The sequence below is a fragment of the Dunckerocampus dactyliophorus genome, chromosome 1 (genome assembly GCF_027744805.1).
Source record: "Dunckerocampus dactyliophorus isolate RoL2022-P2 chromosome 1, RoL_Ddac_1.1, whole genome shotgun sequence".
Classification (NCBI taxonomy): Eukaryota; Metazoa; Chordata; class Actinopteri; order Syngnathiformes; family Syngnathidae; genus Dunckerocampus; species Dunckerocampus dactyliophorus.
In genome coordinates this window covers 10,347,347-10,368,795 of record NC_072819.1, presented here as the reverse complement: position 1 = coordinate 10,368,795, position 21,449 = coordinate 10,347,347, and the positions used below count along the sequence as shown (strand labels likewise).

The window sequence follows — 21,449 nt, the reverse complement described above, 5'->3', positions numbered from 1 at the left end:
GTACTTTGTGCTTGTAAATCTTCTCGTTCTCAAGCAGTCATTAAATACTATTTTTTTACACCTGCTGTCCCCCCATCTGGGATCCAACCTTATTCCAAACATGACATCAGGCTCTACACTAGCAAGACAACCACTGTAGTTGGCGTATTGTTAATTCAAACGCATCACTTTCATGAAGTTGGTTGATCATTCATTTAAAAAACGTTAAGAAAATGATGAATATGGTATGAATTTATTTGAAATACTGTTCTGAGAACTACAGCGCTTCACCGGCGGTCTGTGGAAGAGGCACATCAAAGCTTCTTTTGTCAAGCTAACAGGAAACGGTCTTCAGTACATATCAAAGTACATAAAACATTCAGTTCAGAAAGAACAAAAATAGACTTAACTCTTAAATTAAACTTAATTTACATCGCCATAGACACTTCACTAAAGAGGCACTTGTCATCAGCAGAGGGGCTTAACAGTCATAACGTGTCGACAGATGCAAAAGGAAGTTCGGCTACGGTAATTTTAGTGTGCAGACCGCTCAGTCAACAAGTGTCTTTGTTGCTACTTTGGCTCTGCCTACATCGGACTCCGCCTGGGCCTTGTCTTTGTTACAGTTTGTAGACGTTGTGCAGGCGGGGCCTGGTTGTGTTGGCAGCCCGGGGATGGGCGTAGCGCCACCATCGCCGTGGTTTCCGTGTGCCGCCACCACCGGCTGATCATTAGGAATCTGATGACAAAGAGAGTAAACAGTTGACACACGCCATCGTAAAGGTGCGCACACAAACTGGAACTAACAAATATGCTTCAGTAAAAAAAAACAAAACTGAGACTGACTGACTTTACGAGCATGCATGCATGCACGCACACACACACACACACACACACACACACACACACACACACACCCTAATGCACACAAGTGCTAACTTTCCATCAGCAAACACAAACTTCTCACCTCTCTGCAGGGAGGGGGCAACCGGTAGTACAGTAGAGGAGGAAGCAAGAAGTCAGAAGATTGAAATCAGCACAGGAAGTAGGAAGTTATGTTTAAAATTTCTTGTAAACCACAGAGTCCAGTGGCCGAGATACAGTAACAAACCAAACAGAAAGAAAAGGTTTTTCAGATGAAGCAGTATATTATATATGACATGAATACTGCTTGTGAAACTGACCTGGCTCACCTGTAGTGGCCGAGTCTCCTGCGGCAGCTGGCTACTCTTTGCTATGGTCAGCATCTCTTTAATCTGGACAATCGCAAAGGCAATGGTGACCCAGGGGGCGCCGGAGAGCACCCAGGCTGGCCTGGCTACATCCTCCTGCTCCTCCTGATACTTGGTCTTCTTCACAGGAGCAGGGGTGGCGTGGTGGTTGAGGGCGGTGCTGCTCCTGGTGCCCTGGCTCTCGACCAAGTCAATGGTGGCAATGGGAACAGGGCTGGAGGGGACGGGGATGTTCTCTGCCAGCATTTTGTCCTCTAAAAAAAAAAAAAATCAAGAAATTACACAAAATAAAACACCAAAATTGCTCAGAGTGCATTCTTTAAAGCTCACTAAGTCCCTGTCTATCATACAGTATTATTTACACACTCTAAATGTGCTAACTTAGGGTGCGGACGGCATAAGTTACCCACCCTTCCCCCCTGTTTCGTCTGTCAGACACTGGATGAGGGTGAAGATGAGGAGTATGATCAATGAGGCCATGCCAATCCCACGGAATGTTGTTGCAGCACCTGCAAAGTGAACCAAAAAGTCAAAACGAAAACATTTCCTAACGTCATAACGGCATGTACATGCCAGTGAATATTCTCATTCATGCAGGTGACTCGGGAAACTAAGAAACTAAGATGGCTGTGCTGCGGACCATCCCCTCTGTTCAAAGATGGCCTCCCTCACTCCGACAGCACAAGGTCCAAACTTTTTCCATTGAGGGCCAGAGACTGAGAAATGAAAGGATGCAAGATGGTATTCTAAGAAGTTCAATAGTTCAAGAAAACTTTTACCCCCAACCTGATTTTCAAAAAATTACAACTTGATTTTGTTTTGTTTGTTTCTCATATTACAACTTTAAAACATTCCATTCCATTCCATTTTCCTCCGCTTATCCGGGTCCGGGTCGCGGGGGCAGCAGTCTCAGTAGGGAAGCCCAGACTTCCCGGTCCCCGACCACCTCCTCCAGCTCCACCGGGAGGACACCAAGGCGTTCCCAGGCCAGCTGTGAGACATAATCCCTCCAGCGTGTCCTAGGTCTTCCCCGGGGCCTTCTCCCGGCTGGGCATGCCCGAAACACCTCACCAGGGAGGCGTCCGGGAGGCATCCGGACTAGATGCCCGAGCCACCTCAGCTGGCTCCTCTCGATGTGAAGGAGCAGCGGCTCTACTCTGAGCTCCTCCTGGATAACCGAGCTCCTCACCCTATCTCTTAGGGTGAGTCCCGCTACCCTACGAAGAAAACTCATTTCAGCCGCTTGTATCCGCGATCTCGTTCTTTCTGTCATGACCCAAAGCTCATGACCATAGGTGAGGGTGGGAACATAGATCGAACGGTAAATTGAGAGCTTTGCCTTCCGGCTCAGCTCTCTCTTCACCACGACAGTCCGGTACAGCGACCGCATTACTGCAGACGCTGCGCCGATCCGCCTATCGACCTCACGCTCCAACCTTCCCTCACTCGTGAACAAGACCCCGAGATACTTGAACTCCTCCACCTGGGGCAGGACCTCATTCCCAACCCGGAGGGAGCAATCCACCCTTTTCCGACTGAGAACCATGGCCTCAGATTTGGAGGTGCTGAGTCTCATCCCAGAAGCTTCACATTCAGATGCAAACCGTCCCAGTAAACGCTGCAGGTCACAGCCCGATGAGGCCATCAGGACCACATCGTCTGCAAATAGCAGAGATGAGATCCTAGTGCCCCCGAACTGGACTCCCTCGACACCTTGACTGCGCCTAGAAATTCTGTCCATGAAAATTATGAACAGAATCAGAACTTTAAAACATTTTTCTTTTTTTCAACTCTGCTACTAAAATGACATTATTTTTTAGTTTATTCTCGTAAAATTACAACCGTTTTCTCATTAGAATACGCCTTTTTTTCTCTTAATATTTTGACTTTACTTTCATAAAATTAGACGTTTTTTCCATTTCTGCTGTTGTTTTTTTTTTTTTTTTTTATTTTGCAACTATTTCAATTTTTTTCTCATAATTCTGACTTTATTCCCAGAATATTTTGACCTCATTCCCATATTATAACTTTTTCCCCCAACCTAATTTTCTAAAAATTACAACTTTATTTTGTTTCTTGTATCAATCACAACTTTAATATTTCAACTTCATGCTACCAAAATGACTGTACAGTAGTACCTCGCATAACATAAACCTCCTTTTACATAAATTCCATTGAACATAAAGAATTTATGTAAAATTTTTGCTTCGTATTACAGAAGAAATTCCATATAACATAAAGCGTCAAGTCAGTGCAAGTCTTTTTTTTTTTTTTCAAACAACTTTATTAATGCCTCAAGTCGGTGCAAGTTCAGACTAACGCTTGGTGACGCCTTCTGACGCTTCACGCTCTCATTGGCTGATTTTCGGGGCACCGCCTCTGCTCTCATCTCATTGGCTGAGTTATACAGCACGTACGTGAGTTTGTGTGAGAGACAGGCTTGTCCCTTCAACCTCCTTCCTCTTCGTCGTCGCCCTGAAACTAACCTAAACAATTAAGTTAAGTTACAAATTAAAATTTTGCACACAGCATTATCGTGTAGTGCGTGTGCGTTTTTCTCTGAGACCAGCTGAGTCTTTGAGTCGCGTTTCGACTCAGGCTAGTTCTCCTCCTCCTTCCTGCCTCCACTTGGGCTCCTGATCAAGACATCTCGTAAACGGTAAGATTGTTTTTGTTTTTCAGTTTTATTCATTTACAGTAATCTTATTTATTACCTTATTTTATATTGGAATGTTACTCTACTATGTTTATGCTAACGTTTTCTTATATTTTCCCACCATATTTGGTGGACTTTGAATATTTTGAAGTGCCAAAGGGGTGAGTTTGGGAAGATCTTGGAATGGATTAGGCTATTTACATGTATTTTAAGCTTAGTATAACATAAAATCCCTATAACATAACGGTTCTCGGAACGGATTATTTACTTTGTAGGGGCGTCTACTGTATTTTGCCTCATATTACGTTATTCTTATAAAATTACAACTTTTCTTGTTCAAACCATCCAGCTTCTCTGTCCAGAATACGTACGTTTTTGTTCTCTAAAGAGTGCTGTTTCTCTCTGAGGTGCAGGTAGACAGCTGAGTCTTGACCTGAAGAGTTACGGTAGCCCGTCTGTGTCGTGCCATGCGCCTGCTCAGTGGCTGTTTGGTTTCCCCAATGTAAAAACTGGTGCATTCCTCACTGTACTGGACAGCATACACCCGATTGTGAGGTTTCATGGTTTTATATAAATGCTATGACCACGTAATAACAGGTATATTCATGATAACATGAAATACTTACAGTATTTTGCCGTACTTTGGTCATTTTAAGCATTACCAGAACGTCCTTCCTGTTTGTATTGATTTCACATAGCAACAGAGAAACGAACGCTACACCTAGCATTAACTTTTCCGAACTTTTCCAAAAATGTAATCACAGCAGCAGCTCCAATATGTAGCGTTAGCTTTCGATCGCCTGATGCATTGTGAGCGTGGCGCTGACACGCTGCGAGCGAATGTGGGGTGAAGCTAGATGCCGGCTAGTAACTAGCCGCTGTCGTGTGACGAGGTGTCACTACGCCAGTAACGCAGTTCTGCGGCGTATCAATAATAACAATGTCACTGTTGCTTGGTTAATATGCAGGTCTCATTAAGTAAATGGAGCATTGTTGGTGGTTTTTGGATTTTTTTTCAGAAGGCTTTATAGTGGAATAGGTGTGCCCCATTACGTGCATTCTTAGCTGTCTCTTTTTGTCTGTTTTTATTACTTTAGAACGCACGGAAACGAGGAAAGATGTGTGTTCATGTCTCACATAAGGATTGTGGATGACGGGCAAAATACTAAAAAAAGTGCAGTTTTCCTTTAAAGCTGCTGACAATTGGTCTGAGAGGAGCCAATTTTTACATTTTTTTGGGAGACCAGGTCTCATGGATGGATATATCGCCAGTAATAAAGTACACGGCTAATGGTTTCTGACTTCTGTAATGTTTGCAAGTACGCTAACATTTTCTCTTGTGCCCACTGGTTGGGCCTCTTTTACCAGTGTTGGCATCATTGACAAGTCCAAGTAGTCTGTCGTGTTAGTCAGCTGTATTAAAGGAAAACTATTTTTTTTTAAATTTTGCCCATCATCCACAATCCGTATGTGACACATGAACACACATTTCTTTCTCTTTTCTGTGCCTTGTAAAGATATAAAAGCAGATAAAAAAAGACGGAGTTAAGAATGCACGTAATGGGACACACGTATTCCACCGACAAAACCTTCTGAAAACAAACTCCAAAAAGCACCAACAACGCTACATTTGCATATACCGAGCTAACCAAGCTAGAGCGACATTGTTATCTCTGCCAAGCACAGCGCAAAAGCTCAAGCGCAACGAGGAGGTCATGTTTTTGCCGTCCTTTATCTGTTTGTCTGTGTTCTGAATGGATTTGGATGACATTTTCAGGAATTGTCGGAAATGGGATATAGAAGAACTGATTACATTTTGGGTGTGAAAAGAGAAAGATGTGTGAACATGGATGATGCGCAAAATAATTATTTCCTTTAATAATTACTGTGCAACGCCACTTGGCAGGGTTGTGATGTTTTCATCTTTGCTCAGCGATGTCGCAGCCTTTGTACATTTAATAACTGTAGGAGGCATATTATGAGGTTTAGAGTATGAACAATTTTTAGGGATTTTTATGAGTGTGCCCATTATTAGTATATTTTCGACCTTCACTGGAGGTCTTGGAATGGAGCCCCCACAAATAGGATTACACAAGGGCAGCACATCTGCTTCAAAGCGAGGAGTTTCTGGGTTTGAATCGAGCCTCTCTGTTTGTAGTTTGCATTTTCGTAGCTGCCAACATTTGGTTTTGGCAATCCAGTAGATTTGAATGAACGACTGAGGAGAATGCAGAAGAATGTAGGAGAAATGAGAAATCCAAAATGAATCATGAGGTGACAAACCCAAACAGGTATGGTGAGAAAATGCAAACAACTCCACACTTAAAAAGGTAGACTCTAACTTAGGAACACAGAATAGACACGGTGAGCTTAATGAATCACGGTCTCATACCAAAGTATCCAACCAGCAACCCCCCAAGCATGGCCCCACAGCCACGGCCCAGGCCAAGGTGAAGCCCCTGTAGGATGCCCTGCGCCGACGTCCTTAGAGCTGGTGGGACAGCAGCGCTCAAGAAAGAGATACAAGCTGCCCAAACAGAGGCGTGAGTCACACCTGCAAGACAAAGAAGCGCCACATGGCATCCTGTAGCCCTTCAAATGATTTACAGTTCAACTGATGACATAATAAATCATATATATAGTCATCGATATTAGCACTTTGATGCCCACTGACTTTTCACATCATCTCTACTTTTCAACTTTCTTTCACCTTGCACGTCTTTGTTCCCATCTGCTCCCCCGTGTCCTAGATTCCGCCCTATTCTACACTGAAGCATGAAACGTTACCTTGAAGGACCTCCATGGGCAGCACAGTCCAGGCATTCTGCAGGTACGAGATGTAGAGGTAGCGTACCGTGTTGCAGGCCAGGCCGATGTAAAGCACCCTGAGGGCGACACGACATCCACATTTTAGCATCTTGGTGATGAGTGAGTGTGGAAAACAATTAAGTATGTCCTTCACCAAGAAAGCAATCTAAACATGACACACCCTGGGAAAACAAACTAACCACCAGGCTGGATCATTGCATTTGCTCAGAACACACACGTTTGCAGACACATACACTTTACACGTACAGGTGTGACCTTTGGAATAGCAGAGCAGGGCCTGAACTTGGTCAACTTGTTTGGAAAGTTATCCTCAACCACACAGACAGAGGACGTCTGGCAGATGAACACTGCGACTGATGTTGAAAAGATTCTACTTGAAGCACCCTTGAGCAAGGAAGTGGACACCCAAACCATCCAGGGGCTCAACCCTGCATGAGGGTGAATTGTTTTTTGTGTGGCGGAGAAGGCAACACGTTCAAAAATTAACATTAGTATAATTAAAAACTGATGGAGAGCTCACCTGATGTGTCCCACCAGCTCAATGAACTTGTGGCTGGTGAAGTAGGCGGCCAGCTCCGAGACGTGACTCAGGACAGAGCAGACGCCAAACAGTGTGTATGTGCCGTGCAGGTCCTCTAGGTGCCAGTACAGGAAGCTAAAGACGAAGCCGTAGCCAAAACCCATGAACCAGGCCACGAATAGAACCGAACTGTAGCGCACGCTGCACAGCAGCTTCAGGAGGTCGCTGTATTGGAACTCCTGATCGGTGGCGGCGGTGGTGGTGGTGGTGCTTGGGTCCGCCGCGGGTGTCTCCTCTGCTGCACCCTCTGGAATGTCTTGAAGATAGTCACCACCTTTTTCAAAGTAAAACTGTGTGGCGACAACAAAGGCTGCGCCCATCAGCACCCCGAAGACGATGAAAGCAATCTGGTAGTTGCGGAGGCGGAAGGCGGGTATGACACAGCCAACGCCGTCGATGGTGACGGTGATGTGCGTGTGGTCAATCCAGATGCCCACGAGCAGCATTGTGAGCCCCCAGCCCAGAGAGCCCCACATCCGCTGCAGCCCGTAGCGATCGCGGGCCTTGCCCAGGTACTGCAGCGTGACCGTGTCCACGATTGTGACGGCAGGAGCGCTGAAGAACTCGCCCACGATGATGACAAGCAAAATAATGAGGAAAATGTTCTGTACTTGGGTGTTGTCGTAGATGATCTGGTATTCCTTGGCGCTGGTCGGAGCAGGGAGGGTGGTTGTGGTGGTGGGGCTAGTGGGTGGTGTGTCGTTGATGCTTTGCTGGGATATGGAGGTAAAAAAATTAGGGAGCCAGTGAAGGTCCACAAAGCTGCGGCGAGCCCGGCTGGTGGAGTTGCTCTCCTGCGTGAAGTTTTCCGGAGTGGTTATGGGGGGTGCCTCTGTCACTTCAGCTCCCTTCTCCACGCATTTCATGTCGGCTGGCTTCACAAAGCCGATGCCGCAGTTGAACACCAACCAGCAGAAGACAGAAAACAGCAGCACCGCCTTCCCCTTCTTAAAGCGGTCCGCCACCACACCCCAGAAGGGAGCGCTGCAGAATTCTATGAAGTAACGGATGCCGACCAGGAGGCCGCTGCGACTGGCGGACATGCCCAGCTGCTTGTAGTAGACCGCAAGCAACGGGTGCAGTGAGCCATACGCGGCGTAGAAGAAGAAGTAGAAGACTTTAGAGATGAGGAGGTGAGTGTTGACACGGAGGCACATTCTCTCGCAGCAGTTGAGGGAGTCCGGCGGCGAGGTCACCGGCGGCTGGGGCGAGGCGGCGGGCGGCGTGGTTGATACGGTCCTCTGCTGCAGCGACAGCGTGTTGAACGCTTCAGCCACCTCATCGTCCGTCAGGATAACAACCTTGTCGTCTGCTGCCATATCTGGAGACAATGAGATGCCAACATTATCAGGACCTTGAAATTCCCAGAGCACTTAAAGATGACTAAGTATGTTGGATGTCAGAGGCATTTACTAACAATGCATCAAGCAGTGGGAGGAGTTTCTTTAAGACTATGACTAAGATCTTAAAACAGAAATACTGTGAAAATGCTCATTCAAAATTATTACAATGATGGCGGCATCTAATAATAACATGTACACACAGGGCGTAATAGGAACCCTTGTGCGGCGTCTGGAGGACGACCGTTTGAACACCTGCATGTCACTCACACGCCAATGCGGAAGTGTTTTGTTTCTGTCACAAAGCTTGAGCAGCTTCTTATTAAACCAAAACGCTTTTAGATGAGGCGAAAACTACACGCATGTGTATATACCATATGAACGCCAGATATAAAAGAATACGAGTGCGGGGAAGCTTCACTTCCACCACATAAAACCCACGATGGTGACAAATAACAGTCAAACTGCTTACCTGCTTAGGTCATAGCTCCCATTAAAGTCAAACTATGACTGCGCACTTTCTCTTCAGTTTTTCGCTTTGTCTGAATACATCTGTCACACTTAATCCCATATCATTGTTGCTTTCATCGATTCAATCTAACGAAATCCACCGTGTTGTGTCCATACATTAACAGACTATTTCCGGCCGGCTGGTTTGTCTTTGTATTCAACCCACCAGTAGCTCGTCGGACCAGAGCTCCCACCTGTCTGACGATGACATCACCATCAAGTTCGCCATGAAGGATGCAACCCACTTCCATGTTCTGCTTCCAAAATAAAATACAATTTTACAAGTTGCGTTATTCAGTTCCGTATTATGAAACACAAACACAGCTCGTCCGACTACTGTATATACGTAAGCGTCTACTCACATTTAACAACTACAATTGGACTGCAGTTGGATGTAGATTATTTTTGTTAGAGTTAACTGGTGACTGATCACCACCCGGTGGCCGGACCGATTCAATTATTGATAGTATCAACAACAAGGGTATCGCTATCATCCCAATATCACATCATCAGATCAACATTTTTTATTTCTCTTTTGTTCATTTTCACAAATATATTTCGTTGTGTTTGTTCATATTGTTACATTGTTGATATTGCTTATATTTATACTGTATATTGTTGTATCGTTTACAAACTCGGGGAATACAATATTGGACACATGGCTTTGGGGGCGAAAAGTAGTAGTTTTTTCATTTGTTTAGTTATTTTGCACTACTGACTTTATTTTGCTCAAATAATTTGGTGTAATAAAATGCACTACTTTAAAAAAAATATTATTCCCACATTTGTTTCGTTTTTGCCTAACATCTTTGTCCAATGTTTTCCTCTGATTATAATCATGGATCAACAAATTAAAGGCAAAAATCACAAAATCAGTTAAATTTCAAGTAAACAAGTATCAGTATTGGTATCGGCAACACTGGTCCTGTATTTTGTCAGTATCAAACAGATAGCAACATTTGAAGTATCGCCCAGCTACATAATACAGTCCAACTATAGTGCCTTGATTTAAAAAATTGGGTAAATGGACATCACGGCCTTAGAATAAATCTTTAAAATAAGCACAAAAGAGCAGCACTAACGACATTATTAATGTCACAACCCAGCACAAACGAAGCACTAATAAACAAGACTGTTGCATTTTTGTTTACTGTGAAGGGGAGCTCGGTGAAAAACTGAAATAGCAAAAACAATTTCAGCAGAAATGAAGCACAAAAACAAGAAACTAAATTGCTCTTTTTGGAGATGGTGGTATTACATCATCGCTGCGATCGCCACAAATAAATCTTGTCAAAATTATTGTTAAAAATTAAGATTATAAGTGTAATTATGGCACTTTTATTTTGAAGTATGTACAGGACATACAATGTGCTTTTTCAGTAACAAATGAGCGCTGAGTAATAAACACCATAACTGAAACCTAGGGTGGACCACACATTTGCATTCTGCCGATACAGACACTGATATTACTTGAAATTTTTCTAGATCCTTTAATGATATTGTGATTTTGCCTTTATTGATCATGACTAACATTAGTATCCACATTTAGGCAAAATAAAAGCAGATTTTTAATCAACCAACTTATTTGTGAAAAGGCAATGAAAGAAGGTCAACAAACTGATCGAATTTCTTCCTTGTTCCTGTTTCTTACTGATTTGGAGTCAGTGTGTTTTTCTGTGCACATGTGGCGCCATCTGGTGTTGGTCGGGAATAGCAAGACTCTGCGGTAAAGTTGTTACCGACAAAGTTGTTGTCCTCTTTTCCGCATGCACGAGAGCGTGAGCGTCACAACAATCTGCCTGTTCCATGGAGGATGCAATGATGGAAAATATAATGTTCATGTTAAGCTAGTTGTGTAGCTGAAAATCACGTTGCCTGCAAAACAGTTGTCTCCTCGCCACTTTGCGGTTCAAATTTTGCACCTTCACTTTATCATCCATCCATCCATTTTCTATGTTGCTTATCCTCACTAGGGTCGCGGGTATGCAGGGGCGTATCCCAGCCGACTTTGGGCAATCGCAGCGCCACTCTATCAGGGATTTTCAAACAGATATTAATTAATAGTGCTATTTCATGGTTAAATATATCCTAGTATTTGTGAAAACATATGCTTATTTAAGCAAATGTTACGTTTTTTTTGCCTAAATCAAACATTTACAAGCATAAAAATGTCTACATTCACGAAAATACAAACATAAGGCATTGAAAACATGCATTAAAAATTGTAAGATGTAAAGATGTAGTACTCTACACTGGTCACCAGGTGTCAGTAGTGTTACTGTTACTTCGGTGAGGCACAAAAGCACTGGACTTGACCATCGAAACAACATGCTTTTGTTGCAGGTTTGAATGATCTCACAACAGGCACAATAATCCCTAATGAAAATCCCACATAAAAACACGCGCTACTGTTGTGGTCGTAACAAAACTCAACTCTGAATCCCCAACGTCAATTCCTGTCCGCCATTCACTCTGCCTTAGGGAACACATTTCTAGTAACACACAAGTACGACTTATTTATGTCTTAAGTGGATTATTTAGCTTTATTATGTCTACTATATTGGGTAATATGTGTTTAAAATAGACTATGGGGGGTTAGTTCATGTCTAGGGGGCTCTAATAATGTTAAAAAAACATGTTGAGTCGTTTTTTTATGTTCTAACAACAAAAATATTCCATTCATAAATAAGGAATCCTACTTCACAGAAATGAATTTATCACGGTCCGGCCTGGAACCAGTTAACCACGATAAACGAGGGATCACTGAACTCCTGTGACATCAAGTAAGGAAAACCTTGGCAGGACAGTTTTACGTACAACAGAGTGATATAATCTCCTTCCTGACTCCAGTGAGGACGCAACTTTCCTTCAGATCATGGAAAAAAAAACATCATCCAAAATGACAGAAACAGCTGGACTGCTCCTCTAATTTTCCGCCGCCCGAACAACGGAGACTACGCTTACAAGCGCACGATGACACGATGCATGATGACACGTGTCATCACAAAGTGTGTGCAACGGGAAAGCTATTCTGCGGAGTTGGAATGAGTAAAGTCAAACAGTGACATTCTGAAAACATCATCAGCTTCAGCCAATTATAGTCAGTGAAAGGCTGCTGAGAGGCGGGAAGTGTATTATGAATGGAGTATATTAGTGCTTAATCCTACATTTTCAAGTGCAAAAGGCTTCACCTGTAAGTTTTCTTCTGTTTACAGTTGTATAATGTCACCATTTTGGGTGAGTGATGATAATTAGTTTATTTTAAAGTGAAAATATGTGCTGTAGATGTGATGTTATGTAATGTTTCTGACGCACAGTAGGCCTATACTTGTTGCTTATAGTCAATAATTCATTGAATTGAATCAGGGGTGTCAGAGCCACACAGTGAAAAAGAAAGGATGCAAAGGCCACTTTGATATTTTGGAAAGCAACACACGTACTGTAGTTGTACATATTTCAAGAAAAAACTCCATCCCTGTTTTGCGATATAAGGGTATCGTAATATAAACTCTGTTTCCCCCCATTTCCGCGCTTGTTTTTTTTTTTTTACAATTTTGCAAATATTTCAACTTTTTTCTTTCAAAATGTTCTTCTCGTAATATTATGACTTTATTCCCATAATGTTGAAACTTTTTCCACAAAATGATTTTTCATTTTCCCCCATAATATTTTGAGTCACGAGCGTAAAATTAGGATGTTTTTCTCATTACGATACGCCTTTTTTCACTTAATATTTTGACTTTGTTTTTTTTCAATTGTCCAGTTATTTCAGCTTTCTTCTTCTAACTTTTCTGCTCGTAATTATGACTTTATTGCCATACTTTTTTGACATTATTGCCATATTATAACTTTTTCCCCAAACACTTTTACAACTTTATTTTGTTTTGTTTGTTTCTCATAACCAGTCCAGGCTGTACCTTGCCTCTTATCCCCTGGGATAAGCTCCAGCAGCCTGTGACCCTGGTGAGGATAAACAGCATGGAAGATGGATGGATAGATGGATGGATGGATGGATGGATGGATGGATGGATGGATGGGTGTTTTTCATACTATGACTTTTAAAAAAACATGTTTTTCTTTCATATTTTAAAAAAACACGTTTAACATAGGCCGCATGGTTAGCATGTTGGCCACACAGTCACATTCTGGATCGGGAAGACCTGGGTTTGAATCTCCGTTGGGCATTTCTGTGTGGAGTTTGCATGTTCTCCCCGTGTGTGCGGTGGTTTTCTCCTGGTACTCCGGTTTCCTCCCACATTAATTGGTGAAGGTATGAATGTGAGTGTGAATGGTTGTTTGTCTATATGTGCCCTGCGATTGGCTGGCGACCAGTCCAAGGTGTACCCCGCCTGTTGTCCGAAGTCAGCTAGGATAGGCTCCAGCATACCCGACCCTAATGAGGAGAAGCGGCATACAAATGCCACAATTGGCCCCCGGGCCGTAGTGTGGACACCCCTGAATTAAATTGAATTTTTTCCCCCATTTTTAGGTATTTAAGTACTATTTTTTAAATGAGACATTTTGAAATAATTTTTGCAAATGTAATTTATGTATTTCAGAGCATATTTAAAAGAAACTGAGGAAAAATTCTTAATCCTTGAAAGACCGCAACAATTTTGGTCCTAACAAATGTGTGACATGAATCTTTGGTGTACACAAGTGAGCTTAGTTTGACTCCGTTTGAATGAAGATGTTTGTGTGTTTCTCAGTTAACGTGATCGTTGCATCTTTAAGGTGCTACTGCCTAGGTTAAGCCAAGGTCATAACAGGTCGTACGCGCTCCTAAAGACGTAAAAACGCACAAAAACGCAAGAAACGCACGGAGGGCATGCGTGTGACGTACTGATTTCCAAGCCGTAGACTGGCTGCAGGGGTTCTTTGTCATATCAAACAACCTCTATGAGCGTTTACGTTTTTCTTTTTCAGGTCGCAAGACAAACTTACGCACTTCTTGCGTCTTCGTGGGCCATTATCCGTGGTGACAAAGACAGTCTATTAGCAGAAATTGAAGTGTGCTGTACAACTATTGTATAATTCGTTTTAAATGGGGTTCGGCGACAAAACAAATAAGAGACTCCCTTTTTTTGTACTGTATTTTTTTTGTATGTAATATAATATAAATAAAAAAAAACAATGTACAAATAAAATAAACAATAAGGGTTAATAAAAATAAAATAACAAAATGAAATCATTTCCATCTGTCCGTTTTCTATGTTGCTGGTTCTCACTGGGAAATAAAATAATTAAAAAGTATCTTTTTGACATGGATTATTTCCAGGCTTTTGTGGGCGTCGCTGTATTCCGTGGAGAATAAACAATAAAGAAAGGCAAAAGTCACTTTATGTCACATTCATTTAATGTTTTTTCCAACATGAGCACATTCCAGCGCTGTAAAAAATATACTTTTATCAGCAATGTCAAATGAATGTGCATCACAAAACTACAACAGAGAAGAAATATTGAAATAGACGTTACCGATTTTTTTAAAGTCGGGGACATCTAAACTGGTCTAAAGATGTTAAATTGGGAATGAAATGGCAAAGGAAATGATGTGCTGAATCTCCGCAGATAAAAGAAAAGGATGAATGTCAATAGTCTGACTCATCTGAAAGTTCTCCCTGTTGCGTCCAGTGCTTCCCCCTCTTCTTCTTTTTCCTCTTCCTCTCCCCCATCAGCATGGCGGCCAACACGGTTATCACCACAGTGACGGTGATGATGAGCACGGTGACCGTCTCGGCGATGCACAGCTCCGTGTCCACCTCCATCAGCCGGTAGTTACGCAGCACTGCAGGCTCCCTGCATGTCAGGTTGTAGTAGTCGTCCAGGAAGAGTCTCTGGATGCTCCGCAGCTTCCGGAACACTCTCTGCAAGTCACAGTCACAATTCCAAGGGTTTCCCTCCAGCAGGATGTGGGTGCTGTAAGTGTGGATGCTCAGGAAGGTCTTGAAGTAAATGCTGGTCAGCTGGTTGTTGGCCAGGTTGAGGAGCGTCATGGTGGTGAGCGGTTTGAACACTCCCACCTGTGTCTCGTTGATCTGGTTGCCGGCCAGGTTGAGGACTTCCAGCGAGCGCAACATTGAGAAGATCCCGCTGCTCAGAGTGCTCAGGCGGTTGGACTGCAGGTGCAGCTGCCGCAGGCTGCTCATGGAGGCAAATGACCTCACCTGAATGGTGTGGATGCTGTTGCCGCTCAGGTTCAACCTCTGCAGGCCGTCCAGGTGCAAGAAGCTGCTGCTGTCCAGGCTGCTCAGTGAATTGTGGGCCAGTTGCAGCTCTCGCAGAAAGGCCAAGCCGACGGAAAAGCCCTTGCCCAGGGTGGAGATCTGGTTCCAGCTCAGGTCCAGCTTCTGCAGGAACTCCAGCTGTGAGAAGCCGCCGTCCTGCACTGTGCTGATGCTGTTGTTCTGCAACAGGAGCACACGCAGCTTGCGGTTGTGCCTAAACGAGCGCTCGGGGACGACCGTGATGCGGTTGTCGGACAGGTCAAGCAGCTCGGTGGCGGGTGGGACTCTGGCGGGAAGCTCGGTGAAGAAGGCCCGCGAGCAGATGGTGAACCTCAGGTCCCCGCGACAGTCGCAACCCACCTCACACCAGGTGCTGTGAGACCTGGAGGACGCTGCTGACACAGCCAGGAGGAGGAACAGAAACTCCCTCATGGCTACTGAAAACACAAACACAGGATCCATGTTTACTTGAAGAGAATATACGGCACATGAAAGATGCTAAAAGACAAGGTGAAACAAAAAGAGTTCCTATTTATGACTAAGCTTTTGTCTTACCGGCAGTGACCGGTCTGCTTGGCAACAAGCAGCGGGCAGCAGGTGGAAAAATGACATGATGATGGAGGTGAGGGAGGCGGGTGGTCGTGGCCTGGAAAACCTAATGAGACGCCACAAAGAGGATGGAAACAAGACAGCGAGGGGAGGAGAGCTCGTCAATTATTTACCGTGCGGTGGGTGGGCGGGAGCAAAGCAAAGGCGGGAGGGGGTTAAGAGATTGAAGGCAAATTGGGCCGCAGAGCAGAATTAGAAGGTCTGGGCTTATTCAGATGATTGCAGGCAGCTCTTAATCTCTACCATACCACACACATATACATATATATATACTGTATATATGTATATATGTATATATATATACACTGTATATTTTAATAGTGCAGTGAAAAGGTCTTAGGACACTGCTAACACACTGGTTGTTTTAACCCTGTAAACCAGGGGTGTCCAAACTTTGTCCAACGACATTAAAAATGAAAGGACGCAAGGGCCACTTTCATATTTGGTAAAGCAACACATGTAGAAATGCTGAGAAGTTACACATATTTCAAGAAAAAAACTGCATCTCAGCTTTGTGATGCAGGTTGCAAAAGCCCATTATTAGTATCAACTTCAAAATGTCACAACCTCACACTTCAGACAGTGTGAATTGCTTGTGAGAAAATACATGTCACAACGGCAATTCCGCAACTTTACAGAGTGAAAGATGACATATTAAAGGAAATATGACATTATTTTGATTTGTTTTATTTATTTTATTTTTGTTTTATTTTTTTTATTTATTATTATGATTATATATGATCATAACAGTAGTTTATTTGGTCCCCAAATGCTAATAAATGGCATTATTTTTCCTCATAATATTACATATTTTTTCTTTAATAGTTCAACTTTATGCTACTAAAATGATGTTATTTTACCTCATAATGCTACAAAGTTATTCTCGCAAAAGTAGGTCTCTTACTCGTTAGATAAATTTTTTTTCTCTGAATATTTTTACTTTTTTCTGGTAAAATCACTGCAGATTTTCCATTTTTGCTGTGTTTTTTCTCTCTTTTTTTTTTTTTTTTAGCTTTCTTGTTAAATTATATTTTTAGAATGTGCCAGGGGCCACACTTTTGACACCTTGGACCATTGTGCTCAAAAAGACATATTCAAGATAAATAAAGTGTTTCTCTGCCTCTGCATCAGGGGTGTCCAAGCCTTTTACACAGAGGGCCACAAACACAATAATCATAGGATGCTGGGGGCCACTTTGATATTTTTATATATATTTTTTAATTTTGTAAAAAAGCTTAAAAAAGTTTTTCATTTGATGTCAGCTTTTTCTCTTTACATTGTGCCTTTTTGCTCTATTTGTCCCATTTTTACTATATAGTTTTATTTCTACAACATACCACAGGCCAATAACAAACAAGTCACCTGCCACAAACGGCCCCCGGGCCACACTTTGGACACCCATGGTCTACATGGATGATTTTGGTATCAAAGTAAAGGGGAGACTTTGATGCTGACTATACAGTAAATATGAAAATTTTGATATTTTATTTATGATTACCTGTTATTATAATAAATCATAATAATGATATATTTCTGTAAATTATAATTAGAGGTGTCACGAGGTCTTGTTAGATTACTATGTTCTCCTTCTGAAAAAAAAACTGTCGCAATTATAAATAAATGAATTCATCACTCAATAAATAAAAATGAGCTTGATAATTTTGCCGGCCTCCGTATATTGCCATGTGCATGCGTGTCTGTTTTCCAAACAGGAAGGAAGAGAGTTCATTCTGTGCATTGGTTCAGCACCTGCACGCTTCATAGTACAACGACCAACAGAGTGAGATGTCTTGTCTGTCACACAGTCGCCGTTTCTCTGTGGGCCTGCTAGCATACACACAGCAAAAGAGTGGAGCCTCGTGAGGAGCAATACTGTGAAAGACTGCAGTAGAAATTAGGAGGGAAAAAGATGCCACAGCCCCCGTGTGGGAATATTGAGCAAGGTGAGCCCATCAACACAAACGAGCCAGTATGCCAAATTTTTGGGAACATAAAAGGCAACAAAACAAACTTACCAACCTCAAACACATTCACCCATTCCAGTTTTCCCATCCGGGAAAAAAATGACACATTGAGAAGCCGAACCGAGCCGACAGTCAACACTCACTGACATGTTTGGTCGGCAAATTAAATAATGGAACAGCGCAAAATGGTGTGCGTTCACAGAACGTCATTGCAAGAGAAATGCTGCTCCTTAATACGATTGAAAAGCCGGCATTTCAAGAAATGCTGCAAGCGTTTGACACACAGTGTGTATTGCCTGTGAGAAAATACAAAAACTGCAACTTTACAGAGTGAAAGATGGCATTAAAGGAAATAATACATTATTTTCATATGTTTTTATTTATTATTATGATTATATATGATCATAACAGTGGCTTATTTGGTCCCCCCCAAAAAATGTTGACAATAATATTGTTTAGGGTCAAGTTGTGGGACAGTAAACATTCCAAAACGTGACTCGGTTAAATAAAAAAACTTTCTTTATCCAATCGTAATTTTTCATTGTACTTTTCATAAAATGAATGTTAAAATCTCGTCCCGTTTCGTTGTCGAGGACCCACTCTTGTGCATCGTCTCATCTCGTGACTTGGGTGTCTCGTGACACCCCTAACGGTTACTGATAAACCGTGTTTAAAATTGATAATCATTGTGAGGAGTTGTAATTAGGGAGACATTTGACAGGTGAAAAGGACTTTTTGGGTGCAAAAGCAGAAATCCAAGTCAAGACTCTTACAGGAGAGACTGCGCCACATGTTCCATTGTTTACTCTCATCTGTAGGATGAGACGGGATGTATCCGATTGCCAGCGGACCTGTTGGTCACCGAGAGAAAGATTACATTAATACCATCCAAATCCGCAGCCCAGATAAAGCACTCTGTTGCCATGTGGAGTCCGACAACTTCATGCTCACTTTGGCCTTTATAGAGAAACAGGACATTTTTAACACCTAATGGGGGCACAGTCCAAGATACAGCAAAGCTTTAATGATTGGCATATTTGTACAGTATGTTCCAAATAAAATCAACCCCACTCCAACAGGTATCAGGTGTCTGCAGGGGTCCAGTTTCGCTGAGGTGACCTGAATATGTTGAGCATAATAGCACTCCTTCAGTTACTTCCTCCTGTAACACAACACATCTGCTCTGCTTCAGGAACAGCGGCCACCGTCTAAAAACGCCTCAGAGGTAAGCCGAGAGTCGATCATAAAAGTGTCGGATCATCAAGTTATTATGCCTCACACTTGCAGAGTGCTGGGGAGATTAGAAGAAAGCCTAAATGAAGACGTTAATCCGCGCAGGGAAGGATTACATCCGTGTTCTGCTGCTTCGAGCATCAAAATCCATATATCTTTATCTTGAAAATATCGGTATCGATCCGTTTTTAAGTAAAAACAGGGTCAGTATTGCCGATACCGATACTTTTCTTCAATGATTTTTGTCCTATTATAATGATGATAATCAGAATAAAATGTTACGATACCAATTAAATAAATAAATAATATAAATACAAAAATAAATACACAAGATAATGCAAACTATAATAAATATTATATATTGCATACAACATAATCAGAATAAAACTAAAACATTTAATAAATTAAACATTTAATTGATCACATTAACAATATAATTAACACAATGTGACAACAGCAACAAATAAGATTATAAATCAATAACCCATAAAAATCATATGTAATATTCCTGTATAGTACATAGAATTGTGTGAGTAAAGTAAAGTCAATAGTGGAAAATAAATCAATCGTATCAGTGGATGGAAGCATAGACGAGAAACGTCAAAGTCATCATCCGAATACCGATTCGATACGGTTGCTATCATTGACATCAATAGAATCGATATTTGGATAGATCCCGCGTCTACCCCCACACTTTCCACTGTTGACAAAAAGAAACGTGAAATCGACAAGCATCTAAATTGAGAAGCCTGTTCTTATTTATTTATTTAGTTTAGAGACAATAACGTAACCCTTCCCACGATGCAACATGTATCAAAATTAACGCAATAAACTTTTTCCATGCAATGTGTTCAAACGGCCAGCAGGGGGCAGAAAAGGCCAGTTTGAATAGCAGAGATTCTGATGCAGTTGCGCACACGTAATACTTAAAAAAAATTGCAACAACTTTGTAGTTTAGAAAATACAATGAAGTATTTTCATCGTGTACTTTACCTCTATCCATCTGTTAGTGTTGTTGCAGTGGGTGCGGCGTGTGCACCTGGGGGTGTGTGCGCTTGTGTGTACACGTGGGTGGGTGAGACAGACAGAGGCGTTAACGAAGCCGACAGCGGCAGCACAGCGTGGGTACTTGTTAGCGCCTCCCCTCAGATTCAATATGGCAGCCTGACTGAGGAACAGCAAGAACCTCGCACAGGTCGCAAGGGTCATGACCACAAGGGGGCCAAAAGGCTGAAACAGACCGTTCCGTCCAACGCCAACGAGTCCACCATGCGGAAATGATTTACACTCGTATCCATCATCTTCATCATCATTTGTTGTCCATGTGGAAGTTTCCTGCACGATTCGAGCAAAGACGTCGCACACAGGAGAGATTTTGGTGCATTCCTCTTTACAAATACTCTCCAAATCCCAGAATCACTTCATTCATCATTCATGAACTTATTTATTATTCATTCAAGTATGTCATATTAATATTTGTTTAGTCACTTATTACTGCATTCATTAATCATTTAAAATATATTCAATATTTATTCAATATTTCATTTATTCATTCATTATATCAATATTTTTGTGATCATTTATTCCTGCATTCATTAAAAATATTTAAGAACTCATCATTTATTATATACTCTTGTATTTATTCACTCATATTTATATTTCTGTTATCATTTATTGCTGCATTCATTCATCATTATTTAATTATTTATTCTATATTCCTATATTTCTGTTATCATTTATTACTATATTCATTCATCATTATTTGACATTATGATGTATTCTTGTATTTATTCAGTGATTATATTCACATTTCTTATTATATATTCTTCCATTGATATTAATATTTAATATTTCTGTTACCATTTATTCCTGCATTCATTTAATGCATTTATGATCTATTTTCTTACTTATTCATGTCACGTGCTGGTAAGCACTGGTTGCTGCTGGAAGCTTGACCCCCAGTATGCGGAGACGAGGCGGCGGCTAGCGAAAAATGAAAATCTTTAATGGAGCAAAACCTCATTGTTGCACAGGAATACCAACAAAGGACGACAGAGGGAGCAGGTAAGAACTCTCTAAGGCAGTGGTCCCCAACCACCGGGCCACGACCCGGTACCGGGCCGTGGGTCATTTGGTACCGGGCCGCACAGAAAGAAAAAAAAATTCCATTATTTAATTTTTTATGTTTTATTTTGAAAAGTGACCGGATTCTCTCTGTTCCATCCGTCTCACTTGACGCATGTCCATTGCGGGTGTGCTAACACAGATAGACTAATACTGTATTTTTACCATT

The 21,449-nt window shown here is 42.1% G+C and overlaps 2 protein-coding genes across 4 annotated transcripts; both read right to left on the bottom strand.

Annotated features, from left to right (window-relative positions):
- Nucleotides 1-216: 216 nt before the first annotated feature.
- mfsd6a (major facilitator superfamily domain containing 6a) lies at nucleotides 217-9,315 on the bottom strand. Of its 3 annotated transcripts, XR_008573495.1 has the most exons (8): nucleotides 9,089-9,315; nucleotides 7,217-8,597; nucleotides 6,655-6,752; nucleotides 6,260-6,421; nucleotides 1,622-1,720; nucleotides 1,164-1,465; nucleotides 947-1,047; nucleotides 575-718 (listed from the first exon to the last, which is right to left on the bottom strand). XR_008573495.1 is itself a non-coding variant. In XM_054797101.1 (7 exons), exons 2-7 carry the CDS (start codon nucleotides 8,593-8,595, stop codon nucleotides 530-532), a joined length of 2,229 nt encoding a protein of 742 aa, XP_054653076.1. In that variant the 5' UTR covers nucleotides 8,596-8,597; nucleotides 9,089-9,315; the 3' UTR covers nucleotides 217-529. The 3 variants fall into 3 exon arrangements, 2 of the variants coding, with proteins under 2 accessions (XP_054653076.1, XP_054653082.1); XM_054797101.1 differs by lacking the exon at nucleotides 947-1,047 and having other exon boundaries at nucleotides 217-718; XM_054797107.1 differs by lacking the exon at nucleotides 947-1,047 and having other exon boundaries at nucleotides 217-718; nucleotides 1,173-1,465.
- A 5,167-nt stretch (nucleotides 9,316-14,482) lies between these two features.
- LOC129184224 (leucine-rich repeat-containing protein 4C) lies at nucleotides 14,483-20,184 on the bottom strand. The gene is made up of 4 exons (XM_054780609.1): nucleotides 20,150-20,184; nucleotides 18,697-18,774; nucleotides 15,906-16,005; nucleotides 14,483-15,787 (listed from the first exon to the last, which is right to left on the bottom strand). The coding sequence occupies exons 2-4, from the start codon at nucleotides 18,733-18,735 to the stop codon at nucleotides 14,715-14,717; spliced, it is 1,212 nt and encodes a 403-aa protein (XP_054636584.1). The 5' UTR covers nucleotides 18,736-18,774; nucleotides 20,150-20,184; the 3' UTR covers nucleotides 14,483-14,714.
- Nucleotides 20,185-21,449: the final 1,265 nt, after the last annotated feature.